The sequence below is a fragment of the Cupressus sempervirens genome, chromosome 5 (assembly GCF_028749045.1).
Source record: "Cupressus sempervirens isolate cs-2001-9-10 chromosome 5, ASM2874904v1, whole genome shotgun sequence".
Classification (NCBI taxonomy): domain Eukaryota; kingdom Viridiplantae; phylum Streptophyta; class Pinopsida; order Cupressales; family Cupressaceae; genus Cupressus; species Cupressus sempervirens.
Genome location: NC_143122.1, coordinates 141,572,596 through 141,600,382, shown reverse-complemented (window position 1 = coordinate 141,600,382; position 27,787 = coordinate 141,572,596). Strand labels below are relative to the sequence as shown.

Below are 27,787 nucleotides of genomic sequence, written 5' to 3'. Positions count from 1 at the left end.
CATGTTTTTCAATGAAAAACTATGAAAATCTGTGAAGGCACATTCTTCGAGGCAAAAAAATGGAAGACAAAAAATTGGAGAGTGACCCAAAGAAGAGCTCGAAAAAACCAGAAGGAATATGTTGTCGTTTTCTAGATCTGTTGGCTCAAAAATCGAGGCACCCAGAAAAAACGGACAACCCAGTTGAGCTCTGGAAAAACCCACCAAGAATTTGAAATCAAAATATTTTTTCAAGCTCAGAAATTAGGGTTGCAAAAAAATACAGTTGGCAGCCATGGAGGTAAAAAATGGCAAAAAAAGGACGTTTGCAGGCAAAAAGATGCCCGATTTGTTTCAGAACAAAGGCATTTTTGCAAGGACAGCACAGACCAAAACGCCCAAGAAATCATTGATTTGCAGATTGCGATTTTCAGAAAAAATACCCAAGAAAATATGCCTTTTTTTTCAAACAAATTCACAAATTTTTGTCTCTAAAACCCTAGCCGTGACTAGGTATTACGAAGCACATAAAAGACTTAAGAAAGAATTTCAAAAAAAAAATTGGAGCAGGTAATTTCAAAAGAAATTATAAAAAAATCGAAAAAAAATTTGAAGTCTAGGTTTTGATACCGTATTACGGAAATAATTGGTAAATACTTGCTTGTTATTAACAGTGACCGAAAGGTCAATTTATACAAAAGAATAAAGTGATGTTTCCTTAGGAAACTATCAAAAAGAATAGAAATATTATATTCTAATAGATAAAGCTAAAAAAGCGAAAGCTAACTAGATATTCACAATAGATTATGTTACATCCCAATTTTTGACCTAACTTGAAATATAGCCGTTGAGGTTCACATGAAGTCAATAGTTTAATTTGTTATAATCTGGCAAAATGGTAAGATGTTTAGTCATTATGATTTCAAGTGAAGATGGCATGTTAGTTGATCGTTAATCATGAATTCATGGAATTAAGATGAAGGTTAATTGTTATGATTAGTAAATTTAATTATGGAGAAATTCCTTGCAGGAAGCATGTCGAAGGGGTGGAAGCATTGTCAGAAAAGAATTAAATAGAGCATCACCATCACTGGGCAGACACGTAGAGGACCTAGCAATTTGAAACAGGATACATCTATGGAACCGTGTGAGTTATTTAAATAATTAATTTAATTAAAATAATTGAGTTAAAATATAAAACGTATCTTAAAGGATTTTAATTTATCTTTCGTCATATTATTTAATAATAATTTAAATACGTGCATATAATATAAATATGATTTGGCACCATTATCATTTAATAATTTAATAGAGTGATGTTTTGTTGTACATTATAATAATGTTCAAATTATATTAATTGAATTATTATAAATTTCAAATTATAATTTTCCATTTTTTCTTTCCAACTTATTTTTCTTTTATTCTTTTCTCTCTTCTTGGTCAATTTAATATTTGGAATCCGAAATGGTCATCTTGGGATTTCAAAGGGATTTTCTTGTAACTGAAGGGAGTTGAAGAGTCGAGTTCCTTCCATTTTAGAGAAGATCTTAAATCATATTGCATATACTTCCATCAACTCTCTATTCTCTGCTAATGGTGCCTTTCTCCTGAGCAATTGAAAACGAAATCTGTTTGCTTTACTGCATATACCGACTTCATTATTATCGATTTCCTGTTCCCTTCTTGGCTGCGGGAATCAGAACAAGCCGTGGGGTTTTCCGTACCTGACCACAGTGCCTTCCAGAAGTCACAAAAGCTTCACGTAAGATCATTGCCATGTCATTCTTCTATGCAATGATAGAATATAAATCTTATGCCATCGAATGTTTTTCTTGAACTTTCCTTTCCATACTATAGTATCTATTGAATAACTTCTACGCATTTGATCCATAATATTTTCCTATTGCTATGCCAGCTGTGAGCCGTGACCTCCATGTGGAACCAATTAAACTTGAATAATTTATTTTGTCTCCACACCAATCAAATATCTACATATATGTATTTTGCTAAGGCTACCTATTTTCCATTTCTGACAGTCTAAAATCAGAATGATAATGAGAAGATTTTAAGTCAACTGTTCTATTCAAATAATCCTTGTTTTTACTTTTGAATTCCAATAATGGAGATGTAATAATAATTGTGAATAAATAACTCTGTTCAGAAATCAATGCATCCATAATAAATATACCAACACCAAGGAATTCACCGGCGAAATTGTCATGAAAAGGGTGAAGAGGTGGAGTTATTCTGCAGGAACGTGGTAGAGGAATCAATTATGATTAAATTAATTAAACATTCAATTTTGAAATACTTAAAAAAAACATAATTAAGTAATCACAAGTGTGAAATGTTGGATGTATGTAATCTTCTTGAATAATTGATAGAACCAGTCGTTCTAAGAATTTTGAATACCTGGACTCACCCAACTATGTAGCCAAAAAAATGGGTGATAAGGTGTGAGAAAGGAAACATCAATAATATGAATCAGTATCAATTATTAAAAAAAATATTTATCATTTAATATGAATTAATTTAATAGCTCATGCATATTCTTGTTATTGTGATCTCCTGCTACCAAGTCGTATGGTGAGTTAATTACCAGGAAGCCCAGTGGTTGGCAAGATGTCCCTTGTCTAGTCCGAGTACGGAGGGTCTTTCTTGTTAGAGATTGTGTGGGGATAAGTTTTGGTCCGAGGCTGGGTGGTTAAGCCCCTGACAATGTTTCACCTCTCTCATGCGTCAGACAGAGATAAGCCATGCATTCAATTGTTTATCGAAAACAAGTATTATCATTTCTATTTATGAGGAGGTAAGATTAAATTGAATTATTTCATTGTTACCATCATTTTACTTTCATATATATGAATAACGAATATAAGTATATTTTCTAATCTTGAGTTACTGTCACAATTAAGTAATCGGAAGGAAGAAATCTGAAGCCCTAAATTGATTGATAGCTAGAACCCTACATGATACAACGGTATTGAAAGCCCTAATTGAATTCATGGTAGCAGGAGCCCTAATTTGAATCTGTGGTAGGAGAAGCCCTATTTTGAATCCGTGGTAGCAGAAGCCCTATTTGAATCAGTGGTATTGGAAACCCTAATTGAATCAATGGTATTAGAAGCCCTATTTGTAATAAGCAGTATCAAAAGCCCTAAATGAACCAATGGTAAATGATGCCCTAATTGATACAGTGGTATGTGATGACCTTGTTTACCGCATAGATTAATTGATTGATGCACACAGACAATGAAATAAGAACAGCAACCGCAATACCCTTTTATTCGTATATGCCAACAGATTACATCCAGAGCCTAAGATAAGATCCGATGATTTACAATGATCCCAAACAAGGTATAAATACTATCCGTCGAACCTTCCCGAAGGGGTCCGTCGGCTACAAAACAATCTTAATCTACCTGTCGACTACAAAAATTTTACCGATGACATGACCCAGTCGGCTACAGAACACAAAATCTGCCGACGGCATCATCCCCCCCAAAAAGAAAAGTCGTCTCCTGACGACTATCAACGCGGACAAACTCCCCCCTACGGGCTACCTTAGCTTTGTTTTTCCGCGGGCTACCTTAGCCAGTGTTTATTTTGTTTTCCAACTAGTGATGTCTCTCCATGGCCTCAACTTGAATTCCTTGGATTGTCTTCCCGTGGACTGCTTTCATTTTCTCTTCCACAGCTTACCTCTTCCGTGTATTGACCTTGCTCTTCTGCGAGGCAGTGCTTCATTTCCCCTTGGTGCTACTTTATCCTCCCGTGGTTGTAATTTCCTCCCCCAAGGATTTCCTTCTTTCCTCTCCTCAACGACTTCCTAGCTCCCGCGGATTACATTATGGTTGCAGTTGCCTTGGGCCATGTTTTTCCGGGGATGTCTTTGTTCCCAAAGCGTGAATCTTGTCTCGAGGTTGCCGTAAAGAGCATTTTGCATCACCATTTCCATACAGTTTGAATTCTATTTGCATATTTTTGAATTTCGGACAGAACCTTGAAACGGAAGGACAATCCATATCTTATAAAGCAAAGGAAGAGTCGTTGTTGCATGGAATCAGCAAGGAAATGGAAGTGGAAGAACCAGTTGAAAACAAGTATGGAGAAGAATGCGAGGGTTTTAGCGTCAAGAATCCAAGTTGCAGGGCCATCCGCTTCTAGCAGCAAGAAATAGAAAGTCAGGAAGGAACTCACTCATCTCACCGTCCAGTTTGAGGGTCTCAATGGCAACAAATGCCAGAAGTGGTGGCAGGAAACTCCGAACGCCGACCTTGTTAAACAAATTCTGATACGGGCACAGGTGCATTGCCTATCCTGCTTCCAATTTTTTCTATCTGATTATTTGAATCAGTTTTGCAAACCATGATAGAAACATATAATCGGCACAACAGAACAAGCACATTTTTGTATAAAAAGCATCAGATGACAGTTTCTTTTAAGCCTAGGGATTTCATGAGGGTTTTTGGCATTCCTAGTTCAGGAGGTAAGAAGGTGGAAATCAAGAATCATAAGCTCTCTCAAGAGCAGAAGGAACACTGGATTCGATTAGTGGGCCGCAATCTTACACCCGATGAGATGGAGTCAGTTATCAAGGGGTCAAAATGCAGAGGACTTCGGCGGGATCTCATTAGGGAAGGCCATTGGAGGTGTATTATGGATGTTATCAAGAGCAAGCTAACAGGGGCAACTCGGGCTTCAGATATAGCATTGTCGCAGATAGTATTCATGAATGGCATCATGAATGGCACGGTGTATGATTGGGCTACAGTTCTGGCTGACAAGATGGAGGAGTTCATGACACTCCGGCACCACACATTCTTTATGCCACATCATGCGATTGGCCTATTTCTGGAAGCAGCCGTTAATCAGATACCCATGGATGATTTTGAGGCGCCACCTCGAGGGAAGTTGGCACAGGAAGAGCCTCCGATATTTTATTGGAGACATCTGGACACCGGTGGGACAGCAGCGGGACAGAAGAAGGTATTTTGGGGATTGCAGGCAGCTCATGGGGATACTGACAACGAACGGGAGGAGACTTCGAAGAGCAGCGGGGAGGAGACGAGGAAGAGAGTACTTCCGCGGAGGTTGGCAGCGAACCAACAGTTAACCCACATTTTTCACCCCACCGCAATTGTCAACTTCGGCGAACTTGTCCGCTCCCACGTCACACATTCCTCCTTTTGGTCAGCGTCATGCACTAGTCATGATGACCCTGCCGGCGATAGCAGATGTCCCCCAAGTAGTAGCAGAGGGTGTCCCACCGACGACAGTTGTTGTTACACCAGCGACCACTCCAGGTGCTACCTTCTCCATAGCCATAGCAGATGTTCCAGTTGCACCAGTGGAGCCAGTCTTGCAGCGGGTGGAGTTGCCAGCGTCGAAGCCTGAGTCCCAGATTCGCTTGGATGTGATTGACTATGATGCAGTCGTCACCGTTTCATCTTCCTTGTTAACAGCCGCCGAGCCGGTGCAAACAGTCCAGTCAACCCAGCCAGCACACCAGGAGGAGAGCATGGAGCCCGCACAGTCAGAGCAGCGGGAGGTGATGGATAGAGCCATTGCTTTCTTGAGACAGCAGTTCCGACTCATCCCTACTGAGGTTGGTCCGTCCATCCAGTCCCCCGGGCACCTAGGAGTATCAGCTATAGTACCAAAGCCTCAAGAGGTGGGGGTGCCATAGGCCGAGGTTGCGCAGAGAGCAGAGGAGGCAGCATCGGATGTGGGCATGGTACCCGCGGATGAGAAAGAGAATAGTGATGCCGAGTGGACGATGCAGGGTGTTGCAAAGGAGGATTATGGGTCGGATGAGGACAGGTGCAGGGAGTACCTCATGGCTATGAAGGTTGCGCTCAAGAAGGGACACGATGTGGCATTGCAGGCTATGACTCGGCAAAGGGAGTGGCATTGGGTTCGAGCTTACATCAAGGGGATTTGTCTACAGTGATTTCGTTCATGTTTTGAGGAGAGGGGTTGGCTAGCACTTAAGACACCGGAGATGTTGGCAGATTGGGCCACCGAGCCAGAGTTGGGGCCCCACAATACTCCGCTGGAGAAGCTAGCACATGAGATCATGGGACTGTATAAGGAGGTTTATTATGCTCGCAGGCACACAAAGGCAGACAGGGTAGTAGACAGGATTGCAGCGGAGAGATCTATGGCAGTTGAGAAGGAGGCTAGGGAGAAGTTAGCAACAGACTTGGCCAGCTAGCAGGCAACTTGGGCAGCTGAGCGGTCAGCACTGTTGGGGGATAGGGAGGCGGCCGTGCGAGATAAGGAAGCAATTGAACAGGAATTACAGTTGGCAAAGACACATGCTATGGATGCAGCGCTTCTTCTAAAGAAGGCCGTAGAGGTTAAGACATGGATTTAGAAGGATTTGAGCATCCGGATAGAGCAGGTCTATGAGTTACATCGTCAACAGCATTCTTCAGGGGCACCAACTTCTCTCTAGTATTTTTTATATGGGTTGTCTCCTATTTTGTTAGTCATTAGGAGACGACTTTTCTTTTTGGGGGGGATGATGTAGTCGGCAGATTTTATATTTTGTAGCCGACTGGGTTATGCCGTCAGAGATTTTGTATTTGGTAGCCGACGAGTAGATTAGGATTGTTTTGTAGCCGACAGACCCCTTCGAGAAAGTTCAGCAGAAAGTATTTATACCCCGTCTGGGTATATTGTAAATCACCTTATCTTATCAAGCATTATGTAATCTTTTGGCTTATGCGAATAAAGAAATACTGTTGCTGCTGTTCCAATTCATCATCTGTGTGCATTACTTAATTAACCTATGCAGTAAACAGCCCTAATTTTAATTTGGTGGTATTTAATTGTAATTATCTTTTATGTTGAGATAGTGGTTTTTAGATTGTGGACTAACCCGTGTGGTTGCAGAAGCATCCATAGTTTTGATTTCAATCTTAGTTTTTTGAGGTATATGATTTTCAATTTCTATAGTAATTTCATTTGATGGTATTTCAAGTTTTTAGTTAAGAAATTTTGTATAACAAATTTCTAAAAGCAAATCTTATTCACATGAACATGAATGATATAACTGTCTTCCTATGAAAAGAAGTAGTAACTGTATTCTTTGAGTATGATGGATGTTAATTTAGACCAGGAAAACTGGATGTTACAGATTATCATTAACTAACATTAGACAATTATCTATTATTGTAATATGAAGGAGTACTATTAGGGGTCATGCATAACAGCACACTGCATTTGGAGGCTCCTATTTAAAGGTGCATCACTGAAGATAAATAGGTCCACTGCTATTAATTAAATTTACTATTGGAATTACTGATCTGTGTCAAATTTCCCTAAATCAGTGTAACTATTTCTATGAGGTCCATATCATTTTACAGTCACTTATGTAAGAAGACTTTAAGATCGTGTGAGGGTAGAATCCACACTGGAGCACAAGTTCAAGAAACACATAATGAGAGATAGGCCTAAGCAATAACTCAAATGTTGAAAGGAAATTAGAGGAAAGATTTTTGTTTTGAATTCTAAAAGATCTCATTGATCAATTTAGTATTCAAATCAGTAAGGCCTAGCAAGTTGCAAGCTCATTGAAGATTTTTATATGTTCATTATTCACACGTTTACCATTAATTCTGTTGTGCAATGCGTTTTGTCACTTGTTGTTTAACTATTGTGAATTTATATATTCTAACTGGTTAGATAGTCTTTCATTCAACCCTCGAATCTAGCACAACAGATGGTATCAAAGCATGGCTTCTGAATATATGGAAGATCTTCAGATCAATTTAAATTAAATGTACTTGTACTTTACATTCTGAATCTCTAAAGGAATAGGATTGCAAGAGCATCTTCTAGCATTGAGTTGTTGGATAGAAGTTTTTCTAGGTGTGAAATTTCCAAGCTACATTGTTGGGGAGAAAATCCATTGGTTAGTTGTAAGCCGATTGTATGGACAGACTATGGACTATACAGCGATTTGCACTACAGCAATATATTCAAGATTAGAACTCGAGATTATTTCAACAAACTACTGCAATACCTCCTACAAGGCTCAATAGAGGTCGACTTGCCCTCCATATTGTAGGATGCATTGAGAAAATAATTAATATGATCAAAAACGTCCAAATCCAATTGATATTGTTAAAAAAGACTGCAGAAGTCGTCCTCCTTTAGAGCTGATGACAGTAATGACAGACAAAAAGCTCACAGATAGGAACCATTGAGCATACTGAAGAAGATGAAGAAGAAAGAATGTTGAAATTAATCTCCAATATTGGAAAGAAAACTAGATTTAACATATCTAACTATGCTACTAGTTTGAATCGTTGTAAATTGATTGACTGGATAACTGATACAAAAGAACATTTAGAGTATAAAGATACTGTTGGTCCTGATAGTGTAAACATTTGTTAAGAATGTGTTAAATGGTTATAGTAGTGTTTGGTGGAAAACAATTCAATTAGGGAAAAAAAATGAAAAGAAAGCCTAGTATCGAGAAATGAGATAAGATGGTATATAAGTCGAAATTTAGGTTTATTCTTGCAAATTATCAGCTAGATTTGTTGAAAAAGTTGCAAAATCTAACACAAATAACTAGGACATTATACAAGAGAATAAAGGCTAACAATAAAAGCCAGCCATTATGGAGAAGATCAAATGAAAGTGGCTAGATACACCAACAGCTTGAGAGGATCTATTCAAGAAGACCTAAGTATGTTGCATATGCAAACTGTTGAGGCAGCATACCAATTGGCTCTAAAGATTGAAGAAAACTTGAGATACAAATTCTAGAATAAGTAAAACAAGAAAGAAGCAGGTGGTAGATTCTCCACGGGGATATCAAGTCCAAAGCAGAGAAGCATATAATGATGAAACAAAAAACAAAAGGTGGTAGTAGATGTCACTGCAGAGATAGATCTGAGCATTTTTTGCATGATATAGGTAGATCTAATCAAACTGATTATCGAAGACATAAGAGAGATTAACATATAAAAGAAACAGTGCAAGTTCCACTTAAGGAATAAACTGTTTCAACGTGGAGCCGAAAGCCACAGAGCATTGAGTGCACTCAATCACAAAAAAGTTATCGCATAAAACCTAATGGAAACATAAGAGTGGCACATGCTAATGAAGAAAAAGCACCACGTGAAAAGGAAAATATGCCAAAGAAAAGTGTGTCAATGCTGATGAGAAAAAAAATTGCTCAAACATGTGAAAAACTAAATGACTGAGAGAAAAAGAAAGACTTGTTTACAATTATGTGTAAACCTAGAGGTAAATGTTGCAAGCTAATCTGGTAGCAATGACAATATAGTTGTCTGTGAAAGTGTATATAAACTGAATTTGAAATATTAGAATATACTAATCCCTATAGAGTACCTTGATTGCAAAAAAGATCATAGAATACTAATTAGTATATAATATCTTATGAAATCTAAAATCAGAGAAAATGAAGAGAAATAAATGTTTGGTTTCATTTACTGCACAGACCATGGCAATTTGATAAAAAAAAAGCTACACATAATGGCTAATTTACCGGATTCTTGCATAAAGGTGCAGGTTCTAGGTCAGGTGCTGTCCGGGTTTGGCCCAGGTGTGCAGACCATGTCCGGGGAAACCTGCAATAGTGGTCACCAAAACATGGGACCCACTTGCCAAAAAACTACTTTTACACCCAAAACAAATGCTTGCAATCCTAATTTCAACCATATTACCTCGTTTCTGCTCATTCCATTCATCTTTCATGCATTTTTCACCATTTTTTTTTCAAGCTTGCTTTGAAGGTTGCTGCATTCTTCTTCAAAGGTGAAGACTACAAAGGAGTGAGACATACACCAAAGGCATAGGAATCATTGCAGGAGGAAGATTCAGCATTCAAAGGTGAGTGAATCTTAATTTTTTCCAAGTTTTTTTTAACAAAATAAGTTTTAATGCTTTTTTATACATTGTATGCATATTAAGGGGTTATAATTCTGATTCTTTGTCAATAATGTCTTGCTTTTTCTTTTCCAATTTAGGTTCATTGTTTAGAGTCTAGACACTGGCTGGAAGTGGAAGTTTTAGTCCAGTTGCCCAAAAGAACTTTTTGAAAATTAATACAGCTTCACCACTTTGTCATTATACAACAATTATTAAGCAAATTCCTAGTGGTGGGAATTATCTTTGGCAGTGCAACCATTGCAACATAGAGTATTTGAGTTCATACTTTCGAGTGAAATCTCACTTTTGTACCATCCCTGGAAAAGATATGAAATCTTGTTAGTGGCCAAATATGAAGGGCTACCAAAAGGTCTAATCCTGCAATAACATGAGAAGCAAAAAATCAAAGACTGATCATCCCCTTGCCAACACAAGCTCGAAGAGGTCTTCTAGTAGCTTGGGAAAATCAGCTGGCCTGCATCCTTCCATGGCAATGCCAGCACCTTCTGAACCAAAAATTGTTACACAAAAAAAGGCCCATTAGAGAGGGCTTTCAAAAATGAAATTAGACAGGTTGCAAATCACAGCATTGCTCATTGCATTTAACCTTGTTAGACCACCTTATTGGTGGGAAATGGTGAGTAAACTTTGCAATACACCTAATTATGTTAGCCCCAAGCATGAAAAGGTGTGAACCACCTTATTGGCAAAGGATAAAGATTCAGTAGAGACACAATTGAGAGTGGTCAAATATGCATGGTCAGAAACAGATGTGTCCATCATTTTTTATAAATGGAAAGACTGCAAAAATAGGCCATTGATAAATGTTATGGCAGTGTCCCCTATAAGGACGATGCTCTTGAAGGCAATAGATTATGGGGGGCAAGTGACAGATGAAAGTTTCATTGTCAATATCCTCATAGAATCCATTGAGATGGTGGGGCATACAAATATTGTCCAAGTCATAATGGACAATGCTAAAAATTGTAGGGTAACTAAGACTATAGTGGAGGCCGCATATAATCACATTTTTTGTACACCGTGTGCAATCCACTCAGTCAATTTAACCATGTATTGGCACACGAATTGATTGGGTCAAGCAAGATTACACAAAGACCAAGGAGAATCAAATGTTGTGACTAATCATCACATGTCACAAGCCATATTTAGGACCTTCTCAAGGTTGTGGTTGTTGAAGATAATTTTTTTTTTAAATTTTCAAATACTTATAGTTGATATATGGCGTGTATGTTTATGCCAAGTTAGATTGCCAAAATACAATTTGCATCTAACACAATCATCTTAAGACAATTTGTGAAGGTGTGAGAGGCCTTGAGTGCTATGGTCAACAATACCTTGTGGAGTGTATGGAGGCAGTCAAACACAAAAAGAGCCTAGAAAGTAAAAGCATTGATCCTTAATGATGAGTGGTCGAATCGTGCAAAATATGTTTTGAGTTTCATCAAGCCCATCATGAGCATGATTAGGTATGTTGATATTGATTGCCCATGTTTTGGATGAAATTTATGATGGCGTGGACACCATGGTGGAGACATAAGAACAATAATAGAGGCCAAATAACATGACCCAATGAATGCATTTTTCAAAGTTGAGGAAAGAATTAATGTTGACTGTTGGAACAAGATGAACACGCCCTTATAAATCTTAGCATATGCTTTGTCATCAAAGTTTTATAGCCAAGAATTTTTTGTGTTGCCAAGGAGGGTGGCACCATATAGAGATGTGGCAGTGTTTGTTTGCTACAAGGCTACAAGAAAAGGATGCATGATGATGATGATGAAACTCAATATATTGTCTTGTCCAATTTGTCAATCTGCACCTTCCAAATACCATGATACCACCACTCTTCATGCTCAATACAGGATGAATGCCAATGAATGCTAGCAGGTACATACTCAAGGCCCCATTTCTTGCAGCCTCTTGCAATTAAAACCTTCCATGTTTCTTTTTATTTTATTTTATCATTTTTCATTTGATCATGATGTTATTGTCTTGAAATTATTCTACTTTATAAAAAGGAATGATCTTGAAGGTGTTGTATTGTAAGGGGCACGTGAAAATTGCAAGTTTCATTGCTAATATCCTCATAGAATCCATTGAGAAGGTGGGACCTACAAATGTTGCCCAAGTTATAATGGACAATGCTAAAAATTGTAGGTTAAGATCATTTTATTTTATAGTTTATGTTGACTTAATAAGCTTTGATGAATTATACAATTAAATATTAAACAATGTATCCAAACTCAACAGGTTGCAAGTTTGTCTCCAGCTGAGCAGAATTAGAGTACATATTCCAACCTTCACCTACTGTCACGTATGCAACAGGAATACAATGAGACTGTGACAAGGGGTTGGGATCCAGCCCTTAATTGTGCTAATTAAATTGTCACAATTGCACAACTTGCCCAAGTCTGTAAGATGAACAAGAGGCAGCTGCTACACGTAACACAGACATCTCTAGAGCAAGTGGCAATCTGATGGATTGTGGTTCAAATGAAGTTGAACCAAATATTGACCTTGATGCCTTTGATGAAGATGAATATGGCATTGGATATTAAATACGGCTTGTAATTTGAATTTTCATTGTATGATGACATTTTGACACTTCAATATTATCATTTTTCCACGTTATGAATATGATATATGAGGTATATTAAGTATAATTTTATTGGCAATTATAGATTTTATGAGTATCACTCTTCTAACTTCTTTCTATATTTACAACTTTGATGTTTGAACATGTAAATATAAATTTAGAATATACCAATATGTATATGTATGTATGAATGCATGTACAAACAAACCCAAACTTGAGCCCGAACCCAAGGGAAAAAAGTTCACAGCACCCACGTACCCAATTTGGCAACTTAGTATAATGGTAGAGAGAATCAATACAAACTGATGAAAGATGGAGCAAAACATGTTGATATGCTTGAAATAATAGGTGAAAAGGTGAGTCTTGAAAGTGTGTTATTATTCAATGATATACAATTCTCGAAAACTTTCAAGAAATATGACATTTTTTTGTTGTTCTCCCTAAATGCATGCAGATCAAAAGCACCAGAAAGGCATATAAGGCACTGCAACCTGAAATTTCTTGGTTGTTGGAAGAATATTGTGACACTATTTCTGATAATTTCCTGAAAGACTATCATTAATAACAAGCATAAGCCATCACGTGGATCTGATTCCTAAAGCAAGCTTACCTAATAAACCAGCTCATAGATTGTCAACAGCTAAAAGTGCAGAGTTGAAAGGATTAAAAAAGGTAGAACACAAATGCAGCATTTTAAAATGGGTAAAAGCGGAAAAACTTTTAAACCATACCACTTCTATTTATCGATACGATTACAATATACAAGTAAGGACTCACAAAACATTAGTAGCACCTAAGAAATATTAGAGGTGCAGACCAAAGAAAGACAATACCCACCCTAGTTTCAGCCTGATAACAACTTGAGTACTGACTGTTGATGTCAGTTTTGTACCACTACATAACATATAGGAATTGAATACTTGATATGGAATATCAAACACTCAACCCTCTCTTGAAAAGTAAATACTCATGAAGACATGAAAAACAAAACTCCAACGTTCCTTACACCTGTGGATACTAACTCAATTATATTAATGTGATTTCTTGGTTGATCACATAGGCAGGCTTACGTTATTCATTCGAAGATAACTTTGTGGTACGTTGCTTTGCTTGACTTGTTCTTTTCTCCTTGGTCACTTTCACTTTCAACTACTCCTACCACTAATTGCTTACTGCTCTACTACTACTATGAATGAAGAAATTAGCAAATCAACAGGGATCAAATCTGATAAAAGCTTAGCAGCGGCTCTACCTCCATAGATGCAATGATTCAAGGAAAAAAAGACTAGATTACCACGCAAGGCTTCCTAACCAACCGCTAGAATGGTAGTGGCCTAGTTTATAGATCTCTATCAAACATCCACTAATATCACCATACAACTATCTATCTACTCTTACTTTTACTTAACAACTTTCTTGAAATAAAATCTACTTTAACAACTTCAATGAAATTTAACTCTAATTATTGGAAGTACAAACCATGCAATAACACCAAATGTTCTTAATCACCATGCAAGTCACAACAATGATAAAGAGAGGCAATTTTGGTATTATCTTAAGCGACAATTTTCTTCAATCATTGGTAGTAGAAACCATGCAATAACACCAAGTGTTCTTAATCACTATGCAAGACACAACAATGATAAAGAAGCAATTTTGGTATTATCTTAAGCAACAATTTTCTTCAACCTTTGACAAATGAGAGCAAATGGCCTTATATAGGGGCCAAAATTATAACCAACGGTAGAGATTAAGAGGCAAAATCAACGATCTAGATCAAATCCCAGAAACCCAATTAGGGTTGCCACCCCATCGACCAATGAGAAGACACCACCTCATCAATGGACCAATGAAAAAAAAAGAAAGTGGCAACCAGTGAGAAGGCACCAAAATGGTAGCCAATCAGAATCAGACACCTATCCTACCCAAAAGAAAGGAGAAATTGCCACTTGGGCTTACATCAAATGATCTTCTAATATAATTCTACCCTTTTTTTTCATCTTTTTAGCCAAAAGAATGAACTTGGCTAGCCTGTCGTTGACTTCCTTCATGAGAGTGCAAAGCGTGTGCTTCATCTTGAGCTCAGCTTAATTCATCATGTTGCTCACTGCTTGTAGTGTCTTTTCATGATCCTTCTCATATTCTTCGCATATTCGATAAAGGCATTGAGTGAGGCAAGGGTTCCCAAATATTTCTTCTTGATGACAACCTTCCCCAACTCATCCAATCTTGATCCAAATTCTATCTCATTGACGTCCTCCTCTTTCATATCTTCAAAATCAAGTTCAGCCCTAAGATTGCTCATCATGGTTGAAATGGAAGTGTCAACGCCTAAGCTATGTTGTGCAATCCCATTTCGTATCTCTTCAAGTATCCTCAATCTGATGGTCAAGGCAACAAACCAAGACCACCATACTTGTTCCTCCTTCATCTACCAACTTGGCTCTCTCCAAATATCTCCCTAGTAGCTCGATAAATGCCTATAGCCTAGGAATGGCTAAGTCCTTGACTAGAAGGAAATCCTTCCACTCCCCTTCAAACGTTCTAAATTTGTCTCTAATAGCCACCAATGACCTGAATGTCGAGATAAAGGAGGGCAACAAATTTCGTCCATCTTGAATTATATCATGGGTCCAATCCTTGACTTCGTGCAGTTGGGCCGATATCTCTTCTATGTATTCGTTCCTCCTTCATCTACCAACTTGGCTCTCTCCAAATATCTCTCTAGTAGCTCAATAAATGCCTGTAGCTTGGGAATGGCTAAGTCCTTGACTGGAAGGAAATCCTTCCACTCCCCTTCAAACTTTTTGAATTTCTCTCTAATAGCCACCAATGACCTGAATGCCGAGATAAAGGAGGGCAAGAAATTTTGCCCATCTTGAATTATTATCATGGATCCAACCCTTGACTTCGTGCAGTTGGGCCGATATCTCTTCTATGTTGCTCCCGTTGTCTTGTGGAAGGGCTGCCTGATGCAACTGTTGGATAAGTTGGCAATCCCTCCAATACTTGTTTTTGGCCTCCAACTTTACAATCCTTCCGTTTGCCTTCCTCAACCTTTCTCTAATTGAAACCATGTCTTCCTGGATCTCCTCACATTCCATATCATCTGTGATTCTTCATAAGTTATGCTCTACTATCTCATACTCCTGAGCTACAATCTCATCCACTGCCTTGCCAACCTTTGGTATAGCAATCTAAACTTTTCGGTGACCCTCATCATCGCTCTGGATTACCTTTGCCATCATTTTTGCAATTTGCTTATGTTTCTCGCTATCATCCTTTTCCACTAACCCTTGAATATCTTCAATTGTTCAAACAGTCACCAGCTCACCTCTTGGCATAAGCATTTGCCTTAACCATAGTGATGCAGTGCATCTCCCCAAATCTGGATTTGGTTCAACTAGCAAAGCATCACCATCGGCCTCGAGCGCCTAGCTTATTTCCTCAATATCAATTGGTCTATCCTCTTCTTCACTAGTGACTATCACGTCATCTCTATGTTGGTTCTCCAAGAGGGGAGAGTACTCGGTACTGTCACTATAACTGCTTGATTCCGAATCGAAGCTCACCTCTACCGCAACCCCTTGTCCACTTGTATTATCCCCTTGGGTTCTAGCCTCAATTATGCTCTCCCTTGATGGTGTTGCATTCCGTGTCTTTGCTGGAGGTTCCTGATATTCTTTACTTTTCTCAACCTCCAAATTTCTCTTCTTACTCTTAGCTACTCTTTGTTGTTGGCTACTGCCTTCACCTTTCTATCTAACTAACTCCACTGGACCTTCTTCCTCCGATTTCATCTTCTCATAAGTAAGGCGTACCTTTCGACTTTGTAATCGTCTTAACTTCCCATTGCACCATGACTCAGTGTGTAGATCAACTGTCCTTGTAACTGCCTCTAAGGAAGGATCCTAATGATCATCCCAATCCACTGGACACAACTCTGTTCCATCCACTATATCATTATCTTCCCTTAGTGCATTTTCATCATCTTCCATTTGAGCGAGAATATCAAGGCGTCTCCATCCGATTGCCCTCATCATGCCCACTAACAATCTTGAGAAAGCTAGCTTTCTCACATGAAAGTCATCTTGTGCATTGGCCCGAAAATCTTCTATAGTAGTAATATGTTCAAATTTGTTCTCGTGAAATGCCTTGATAAGACCATTAGGATCGAATCCTTGTCTTGCTCTATACCATCTTAGATGATACCATTCCAACTTTTTCTCTGCAGTTGCAAAGGCGATAGGACTGGGGCAAGTATCATTGCCTATTCCAAATCAGAAGGTAATCCCTGTCTCACCTTTGAGTTTCATCATCTTGTCATAATGCTCAAATTGCCTAGCCAACTCCATCAAAACTATCTTGTCGGGTGGGTACCTTGGAAGTCTCCTGGGACAAACTGTACTTCTTGCTACTCTAATATATGTAAATTGCGAAAATTGGATGAACCAACTCCCATACTTCTTAATTTTTACTTCCGCTTTCGTTGAGAGCCTCCTAGCAAGTGTCCTTTGTAATATCCTTACCGTCTTCATGGCAAAGGCATCATAAAACATCTTATAATCTTTGGTGTTGGGCAAATGAAGCTGTGGATAGCACTCATGCACCAAACATTGCCCCGACCCATTGCCAATCACTCCTAAGGCCTTAAGTCCAGGATTTTCATACAGTCTCGCAATCAGATAGAAAAGATAGGACCCCATATAGAATTGTTTTTGATTTTGCACTATCCTAAATTGCAACTCTAGATTTTCACTTATAATTCTAGCCTAATCAAATTTTCTCTTTCCATTTTCAATTTCATCAATAAAGTAATATATCCAGTTCTCAAATTACATACCTTGAGCTACGCCCACGATTCGGCTGAGAAGCACAATAAGATCGCCATACTCTGATTTGAACTCTGACTTGGTCAGCTTTGATGACCTAGTAACTCCCTTCTTGCCTTTATCTAACCAATTTTGTTTTAGATGAATGAAGTAAGCCTCCTAATTATCCTGAAATAACTTGGCCGCCTAATCCATCATTACCACTATAATGCCTTTATACTAGGGAATATTGAATACTTCTTCAACAACTTGTCAGCTGATGTTAGCCAACACTCTCTTCCCTTATCAAAAATGATGGACTTGGTAACAATATCAAACCGGGATGCACACTCCATTACCAATTCCAGACAAGGCAAGGTAGGAAGGAAAGCCGCCCCTTGTACAATTCCACTCTTGTAAATTTTTTCCATGGGGGATTGTCCTTTCTTCAATCTATCCTTCAACTGTACCATGTTCACCGTGCCGATATTGGTGTCACTTATTTGCCTCACTTTCAAGAAGAATGTGGTTTTAGGCATCATGTCTTCTTTGTCTTTTTTGGTATTCGTTCCCTTTGGGTTCTTGCTTACACTAACATCTACTATCCTTAACACTTTTTTTTGCCCCTTCGTTCTAAATGATATGGACTACACTTATCAATCTCCAACCTTCTTTCTATCGATGGAATCTAGCTTATTTCTGCCTCTCCAAGTCCTATCTCTACACTATCAATCTCCAACTTTCTTTCCTAGGGGTGGGACTACCACTTATTTCTGCCTCTTCATTAACTTAGGATGGACTACACTTATATCTCTTAACTTCAAACCTAGGGTGGTCTAGCTTATTTCTGCCTCTCCAAGTGTTCTATTATGAAATCTACACTTATATCTCCCAACTTCGGCCTATCAATGGAATGATGAAGTGGTGGATGATGAATGCAAGAAGAAAATAAGGAAAATGAAACAAGAAAGAACAAGGAATAGAATCCGCCTTTGAAACCAATCTTCACCTCTAAAAATGAATAGAATTTTACCTTAAATCTGCCTTTACCAATAACCAGGCCCTCTTCAAGTTCTAATCAGATCTTAGAAATTCAAATCCTCCTTGCAAATAATGATGTCCTAGCAAAAATCAGAATTTTGACTTCCTTGAAATCGCCTGCACTTGCCAAAAATCAGACCTTAAATCACATTGCCTCTTCACCAATAAAATCCCCAATTCTGGAAGGAGAAATTGCTGACCAAGATGGAGAAATCAGACTTCAAAAAAAATCGCCCAAGCTGGAAAAAATCAAATCTGCTCCAAAAAATCGCCATAGGGCAGAAATTCGCCCAAACAAGGAGAAAAATGCCGCCAAGAAATGGAAAATCTGCCCCAAATTGCTCAAGTCTGAAATTCGCTTCCCTTTAGAAGAAAATTGCACATCCAAGGAGGAGGAGGAAAAAGGAATGGGGAAATATGAGGAGGGCAAACCCCTCTTATACCAAACTTTTTGCCTCTCCAAGTGGGCCGACTTGCCTGGAGGGAAAACAAAATTAAATTAGTCCCTTAATTAATGGCCCAAATTTAAATGCAACATTAAATTTACTTAGCCCATAGTGAAATTGGCCCATTTAATTGCCAGTTTTGATCAGAAATTGCAAAATTGAAAAAAGGTAAGCCTATGAGATGTCAAAATTTTTATTTAATAATGCTTTGGCAATTGAATCATTGAAATCAAATCTAGCAAGCCAAAATCGATTTTCAATTCCAAATTACCAATTTCCTTTAACATTTCTAAAATCCTCTAGGCAAAATTTGAAATTTGCAATTTAGTCCACTTTCAATTTTGCAATGCAATTTTCTTTTTATAATTGTTAACAAAAATAAATCCTTTTCCTAGCAATCAAGATTCAAACTCTAAATCCTATTTCACTATCAAAAAAAATTTTCACCAAAAAAAATTCAAGATTTTCCAAAACAACTAAATCTAACAAATTCATTTTGAAAATGCTCAAGCTTATACAATTATATCAAATTTTCAAAATCTGTTGAAGTCCAAAAATTTGCAATTTTATCCTGCCAGATATCGTTTTAACCATCGAAAAAATGTTGTTTTTGAATTCTGCTTGGCCTGAGGACAAAATTACATGCTCCGAAAAATCAAGTTTCACACTGGCTAAAAAATGAACCAAATCCCTCCTGGCCCGAAGGCATCCAAGGTATAAAATTTTCAAATTGAAAACCTCTGGACAATTCCAAATTTGCTAAGGCAACTGAAAAAAGGGATCCCAAAAAAATTTGGGGCGATGATGTGAAAACCTCACAACACTGATCCTAGTCCAAGTAACGAGATCCATTTTAGATTCTCCAAAAAATGAAGGATTCTCATGGAAATGTTTATGCTGTTTAAGAAAAAGACTGACATTTCCAGGGTGTTTCCACAGAGGATCTACAGAACTAAGTCAATAAGAAAACAAAAACATATACATGTAAAAATATCATAAAAACTCAACCTAATCCATGTCTAACCCAGCTCTTACCCTATCCTAACTCACTCCCTTTAAATCCTATAAAAAAAAAGAGAGATAAATTATCATACATTCTATAATCTATACCTTTCCTACATCAGAAACTTATTATGTTTTATTTTCTTTATAGTACGCATAAATATATTATATTGATTTTTACATCTTAAGGAAATCTTAGTAAATATTATTTCACTGTAACTTATCACCCTCTACAGGGTTAGTGAGCTCCATTAAGGCATAAGAGATTGAGTCTTCTGCCGCAGTAAGCAAGCAAATTATACTCCATTATGCAATGGTGTAGTGCAAATTCAATTACAATAAACTTGTAATATACAGAAAAACCAAGTTTTTACACACTTACTTAAACCAAATTATTTGAACATGTATGTTACATATTCAAAACTGGTGCCTCACTGCAGTAAACTCTTTTAAGTTCAGATCCTACTATGATGCTTTCAGAAATGGCTACCGCTAGACTAAGGAAGATTGTCCATACTTAGAGTCTCAGGATCTGCCCTAAACTAGTGATCTCTGTTGACAGTAAATATACAACCACATAAATGGATATAAGGGGCATGGTTCTTTGCTAGAAACAAGGTAGAAAAATTTAACCCAGCTTTTTAATATAAATGATAAAGAAGCTTTACCAAAAGATGGTATACTTATACGTACCAGTTCCATGGCAGTATCTGCATCTCTTATGCATTTGTTGCTCAACATTATTGACTTCAACCACCATAAGAGCTGATATAACACCTACTGCTCCCCCGGAAAAGGATGCTACTATTGGATCAACCTGACTGATTCACAAATTTTGAATTTCAGAAAACAGGTATTCAGGAATACAAGATCATATATCATCTATTTTATAAGTTTTTTCCATACAGCTCAAAAGCCATACGTAGTGCATACATTAAGTTATGGTACAGAAATAAAGGAATGTAACTCCTAAAATTCTGCTAAAAGACAAAAATAAAAAATAAAGTCGCAAATTTGCTGGTTGCAATTTCCAGTTCTGCAAAAGGCAGAATTTGAAATTAAAAAGAGATTTTCAGTATGAAAGTTTCTCAAATATACCTCAGCTGCATTGGCAAATGCATGTTGCGAATAAAATCTTCATATGATGTTCCACCCAACCCTAATTTAAGTTCTAGCTGAGAAGGAAGCAGATAACATTAAAAGTAAGTATATTTTCATATGAGAGTGCACCAATAATGATTTGTGAAAAAATTAAAGCAAGCACATGCACGCCATATTTAACAGTTCCTTACAATATTATATTTTCATGTCATCTCAGAAATGCTACAGAAACAGGACTGTTAGGAATATAACATGAGAATAGCAATAGGGTAACAATTTATGTTAAGCAATGCAATCAAGTCTGTGTCACAAGAACTAGAGAACAGAAAATAACATATCTAATGTTTCTCTAATAAGACTAACAAGAAAAAATGGCATAGGAACAAACACCAAAGATCTCCTTCCAATCCAGCTTACGTACTTATGGAAGAGCTTAACCACTTGGATGGAGTATTTTTACACAGCTGGGGTGACACACAATGTCATAAAAAATGTCTCTAAAACTAAAATCTGTTCCAAGTAACTATTATTCTTTTCATTTTTTTGTGGCAGTCTTAAGGATATTTCCTGAAATCTTCCTTAACGACAAGGTGCTATGTGCTAGTGAGGTTCTGCATAGGCAAACAATGACCCACTACATTGTGGAGACACAATCTATGCAACAGATATTTGTAGTACTACCTGTGCAGAATTTTTGTGAAAAATAAAATATTATTTGAAATAGCATAATTCCTATAAAAAGATCTGACCATCCAAGTATGTTTCCTGATGACTATAATAGTTACAATGGTACAGTCATACAGACAGTTGACCAGGGCCACAAAATCTCTTCAAACTCCAGGTAACCTACTCTGATTTCAACAAATTGACAGTCATTTTTTGTGTTACTAGGCCTCCTAAGCACAATGGCAGGGTCAATTTGGCCCAAAATGCTCAGAAATGACAGGTACGCCCGCGATTTGGCAACCATCTCCCACCTTCGGAACCTCAAAGATCTTGCCTCCAATGTCTGATTTGAATGAATCTAGATCTCTCCAATAAGACTAACAAAAAACAACGCCACAAGCTCTAATGCCATGTTAGAGTTGTGTATAGAATGTTCTATACCATGCAAGATTGGTTAAATATTATAGCCACCCAAAAATCAAGGCACTCCATGAAAGCACAAGAGATATCAACAAAGAAAGGATAATGCTGTTCTATCAAGGATGCAAATGATACAACATAGTGGAATGAATGTTACAAAGAAAGGCCCTTGGTTATATAAGCCAAGGTGAATATAGGGATGGCATAAGATTATGATGTGCCTTAATCTTATGACTAAAAGCATAAAGTGATAAGTTGTCATCCACTTAAAGTGGAAAGTGACCATGTGCTAACTATCAACTAGAAATGGGAAGTTTCCTATGTGTTTCAATAGTAAACTTATGTAACATGCATATTTAGGAATGTGGTGTCAAACTACACTAGGTACAATACCCCTTTTACACCAACAACTTCCAAGGCTTGATGAATGAATTCTAGCTGCAACAAAGCTCAACAAATTCAGTAATTCAAAAGAACTGATGATTTTCAAGATTGTCATAAGCTAAACACAAATTAGCAAAGATTTTAGCTTTGAAAGATAATACATGGTTTTCTGAGATAAGGGAGTGGAGCAATCATGAAAAGGAAGATTATAACAATATCAAATGCAAATTCGCCAAGAAAGTATGCAGCTCCCCACTTTCAGCCAAAATATTAAAGTGAACCCAACATGGGACCATACTATATGTGGAACAGTCCAGAAATCAAGGGGATAGATCAAAGTAACAAGAATCGGAATCGGATTGGAATCGGCAAGGCCGAATCGAATCATGAATCGGCCATGAATTGGAATCGAATCGGCCACAAATAGGAAAATTTAAAAAAACTTTGAAATTTAGTAACTTATTTCATAAACCCTTTACCGATGATTCAATTCACCGATTCACAAAAAATCGTTTGGCTTGAATCAAATTGCCGAATCGCGTGAATCACCGCAATTCTCGTTACTATGGGATAGATAGATGAATGATAATGGATGAGATTATTCCAAACAACACAGGGATTGCAAAAATGGTCATAGAGGATACAAAGAGAACCAGTTCATGAAAAAACAATTTGAAAGATTATTCCATCATAATTAGAGATATATTGAACCACGAAATACCTGGGCTAATAAACTATTATATAAAGACCAAACAAGCTCATTAAGTATTAAAGAAGACTAAAAGAGATCATTAAAAGAGTTAACATGTGGGGTATCGAATGGCTTAAAGACAAACTGATTTACTGAAAGATTCCAATATGTTAAATACTGAACATGTCAAAGCACACTAGTATATCCAATAATCTATACTTCGCCCCTCAAAAGAGAACTAATTCAGAGTTAAAGAGAACTGCAAAAAATTAGATATGTGTGGTCTTTATCTACAACAGGGAATCAATCGAAAAATGTCAAATATTCCAAACAAGATAAAGCAATTTTTCCTGAAAAATATAACATCAATAAAATTTGGTTAACTTTACTATCTAAAAATTAGGAATCCAGAAACATATAGTTAACTTACAGAAGGTGCAATAAGGCCACCAAACATAATGATCCCGGCAATAAATGAAAAGCAGGTAGCATAAAACTTCCTTAGAGTCGCTGGTGTCTGTTTATAAAGTAAACAAGGCAATTAAAATCTACTCAAATAGAAGAATATTTGTTCCCATTATGCTAACTAACTAAATTTAGTGCCATGTGCACAGACTAACAAACGAATAGTAACATGTATACAAGCACTCAAGCAAAGTGGAATTGTATTTGGCATGAACAAATGAATATATACACACACATTCAAAGTCGAATTTTATTTACTTTTCATAATATCTTAAGTAGTCTCCATTTTAATATTTTACTATTACAACACAAAACACTTGTAAGATCTTGCAAATATTCTAAAAACTCACCATGTGAGGGAGGAAGGGAATGGAAGATGGAATGTCAGGCATCTCATTTTCAATCTCATCTCCTGCACTACTCATCTCAGCAATTTTGATTCTTTGTTGTACTCTAAGTCTTCGAACCTAGAATGTCGACAAAAAATTAGCCAACATACCCATCATTCAAATAATTGAAAGACCACATCTTACAACACCTTAGATAAACATATTTTTTAAAGATAAAACCAACAGCGATTTGGTAGAGGGCATTTTTCAATTTCTAAATCAAATCAAATTTTGTTCAATATTATAAGAAATTGACGTTCGCATTGTAGTTGCACAATGCAGGCTCTAGTTATGAAGATATTCTGTGCCATGAATTGTGAAATAAATACTGCACACAGGAGAAGAAAATGTTGTATGATGAACCATATTCTGTTAATGCTTGGATACAAGATGTGCAATACTTAAATCTTATGCAACTACCACTCAAAAGTAATTTAAAGCACCAAAAATTTATGCAACTACCACTCAAGAGTAATTAATTACAAACCCATGTATTATAATTTATTAGAAACACCAATTAGAAGAATAATGAAATCAAGTATTCCTAAATGTTCCCATCATACAAGAGTGATTTGTCATACTCTACATCTTGATCTTATGGACAACATATGAGATTTAGTTTTCTTAAAATCTAGATGATTGCATAACATTATTCTAGTTTAATTACCTTCGAACTTTTGTAACAAACAACTTAACTAATCTGAGAGCCGTTGCTCAATATATGCACAAGTTATTGTGAATTGTATCAGCACCAAATGAAACCCAGATCATTTTCAAGAGGTCCTAGCTGAGACTAAATCATACATCCTAGTGATAAAGTTTAATAGATTCCAAGTGTAGATATCGGACCTATTACGGAAAATGGGTAAGTCATAATGATTTCTTAAGAACCTTGAAATGGCTATGATAATGGGCTAAACATACACACACATATAAACCAAATTCAATATGTGCATGAAATTTAAAGTGTTATAAAGCAATACATTTATGTATGAGTCCTCTTCTCATATCAATTAATACATTTATGTTCTCTTTTTTTGCTTCAGCTCTCTTCCCTCTTATCTCCCTCTTCTTTTCAGGCTTGCTGTTTTCTTCTCTTTGGTTTCTTATCGTAGAGTTATATTTAGTTGTTTATATATTCTCTTAAGTATCAGTTATATGTTTGATGTAAGATTGTTATTAGCTTATAGACGCCTTCTTTTTTTGGTTTTCGAGTGGGTATCGCTTACCCTTATTCTTGGTATCATTTTATGATTGTTTATAACCTGATCACGTGATTCTTTGTGGTTACTACTATCAGTTTTACCTGGTCTTTATTGATGTAGCTCCTCTTTCCATATCTCTCCCTCTCCTTGTAATCATGGTTCTTCCTTTTATTCTGGACTCTTGACGATGATGACACATCATTTTCTGGATATGATTAAGTCTAGAACCATAAAAATCTTTTAGTCCTATTTTAAATTAAGAGAGATCTCAGCCTAAAACTATTCTGCATACTACAATCCTACTCTAGAAATGTGGAACCTAACATCTGTACTTTCCAGGCCTTTGGAACAAGGTAAATGGCATTCTTAGGCCCCATTATACCTAAAAGGTGGAGACGAATCCTGAAACCAGTAGAAGACCTGGTTAGGAGAGGTGTAGTGAAAATCCTTGGTGAGAAGTACTTTGATTATAGTTTCACCTGGAGATCAAATAGGGAAATAGTCAGTTACTTCATAGCTTGTATGGTAATGACTGGAATTAGCAAGCAGAATATAGTGACTCTATGTAAGGTATTTCATGAAAAGAATCTACGGCGGCCTGGAAAATGCAGTTTTTGCTATCAATGAAAAACAGAAAATACCTTTGCCTAAAATTTACATGACATATGAGATTGGCAGCTTGATGGGAAACTCAATTATAGAGTGGCGTCCTATAATGTCCTTCAAGGATAAATCCATTTTTGACATCCATTGGCCTATAACAAAACATATGTGAGGTCCAACCCCAACCCATCATAGTGCAGCTATTACTTTCATGTTTTGACTCTCTTTGATACACTAGTTTTGATACATTTTGACTGATTATCATTAGATAGATCATTACACATTATGTGATGATTTTATAATATGATGATTAGTACATATGATGAAGATGTTAGAACACATTTCTATGTGCTTATTATTGGACTTAAATGACTATTATGTTGATAGAAATTGCACTATGGATTTCACGGTTTAATTATGATTGACATGTGAATATTGTTCTAGAATAGAATTGATGCAAATTGGATGTGGCATGATGTTTTGGATTCAAGAGAATACTTTATGAATGCATGTCTTGCATATGAAATTGAATTGCAAATTATTGTTTTAATAATTGATGGATAATGTGAATGTGATTATAGTGTTATACATGTTATTGACATTAATTAGCTATGTTGATTTTATGTATGGTTTTCATGGACTACTGATCTTTGGACCTAGTGTGCAGGAAATTAACCATGGAAATAAAATCAGAGGACCAAGCTTGGATCAATGTGAAACAGTTAAGCCAATGTTAAGTCTAATAAAGAGATGAAACCTCGTTGAATCGTGTTTTATTCATAATCGTAAATGGTTGAAAGGTTGTTAATTATGTGTTTTGTATTTTTTTATTCCCTGAATGGACATGCCAAGAGTATTATTGTAACATGGAATTCTGTGGTGTCAATTGACACTTGTGTAATGTTATGTGGCTATGACATGTGCTTATAAGGGTTATGAGTTGCAAACCTAACCTAGCATGGTATCCTATAGTGTTCCCATGCAAACCACTTGAGTAGGAAACCTTGACTTGGGTCAAACCTTATCGAACCCGTAGGTAAATTTAAAGTGAGGTTTTAGGGGGTTAAATAGGACCCTAGAGTGTAATTTGGGTCAACAATAAGCTAACCCACTAGTAGTACCTTGGGTTGGGGGTTAGTTTTTAGTCAAACAAACACCCATAGCTCATTTATGACCTTTCTAGAAGGCCACTTATGAGAAGTGACGAGTTTGGAAGCAAGGACGAGTCCATGACCAGGGAGTCATCATCTCATTTATGAGAAGAGACCAAAAGTAGTAAAGAGTCTTGGTAACCCATACCCTCTTTATGAGAGTTGGTTGGGAGTTAAGTGAGACCTTTTTAGTGGAATTTTGGAGGCATTGTGGGTTTTTCACCTACTCTCCAACTTTGGAGACTAAGTAGGAAGTGAAGGAGATTGTGTGAAATTGAGTTTTGGGAAGGAAGATTTGGAAGGCTTGGAATTAGGACTAAGGGAGCTCTTCTACAACCTTCTATTGCTATTAGCTTGGATTCAAGGTCGGCTGTTTTCTTTTTGTTGTATATTTGTGTTTGTGTTAGTATAAAAATGAAGAAAGTTGTATGTGGATTTTATGTGAAAACTTTGTGCTTTATGTAGTTTTTGTTTTTTGTGTTTGTTTGCTTTCATGTATTCTATGTTATTGTTTGGGAGTTCAAGGCCCACTCACCCTTGGGAGGGAAGAGTGGCCTTGGGGGTGAGGGTTCATTGTAACAACCCATTTGAGTTTAAAGTATCTTCTTGTGTAGGGGAGGGATAGAGCATGGAAGTATGGGCTACATGTGTCATTTGTTGTTGAGCATTCTGGGGGTCATAAGGGGAGGTTGTTATGTGAAAGGAAGAGAGAAGTTGTAGTCAGTTTTGAGCCTTGTTGAAGGCACTATATTTTTATGTTCTTAAAAATCTCCTCATGGGTATTTGGTCCACCTTCACACCATTTTTTGTCATGATTTAACCTATTGTGAAAGCCATGGGTGGGAGTTTTGTGTATTTGAATCTTTTTGTTAATATGTTTAGTGCAGTGTGTAACCCGTCTAAA

At 37.0% G+C, this 27,787-nt stretch overlaps 1 protein-coding gene across 2 annotated transcripts in view; it reads right to left on the bottom strand.

Moving 5' to 3' along the window:
- Positions 1 to 27,787, bottom strand: part of LOC149554893 (protein ORANGE, chloroplastic-like) — a 168,977-nt gene that overhangs the window by 92,731 nt on the left and 48,459 nt on the right. For both annotated transcript variants that reach the window (XM_089828910.1, XM_089828911.1), the window contains exons 3-6: positions 23,886 to 24,002; positions 23,501 to 23,587; positions 20,907 to 20,983; positions 20,502 to 20,629 (exon numbers count right to left, since the gene is read on the bottom strand). In XM_089828910.1, coding sequence (XP_089685036.1) covers positions 20,502 to 20,629; positions 20,907 to 20,983; positions 23,501 to 23,587; positions 23,886 to 24,002 — 409 coding nt within the window. The remainder of the gene's footprint in view (positions 1 to 20,501; positions 20,630 to 20,906; positions 20,984 to 23,500; positions 23,588 to 23,885; positions 24,003 to 27,787) is intronic.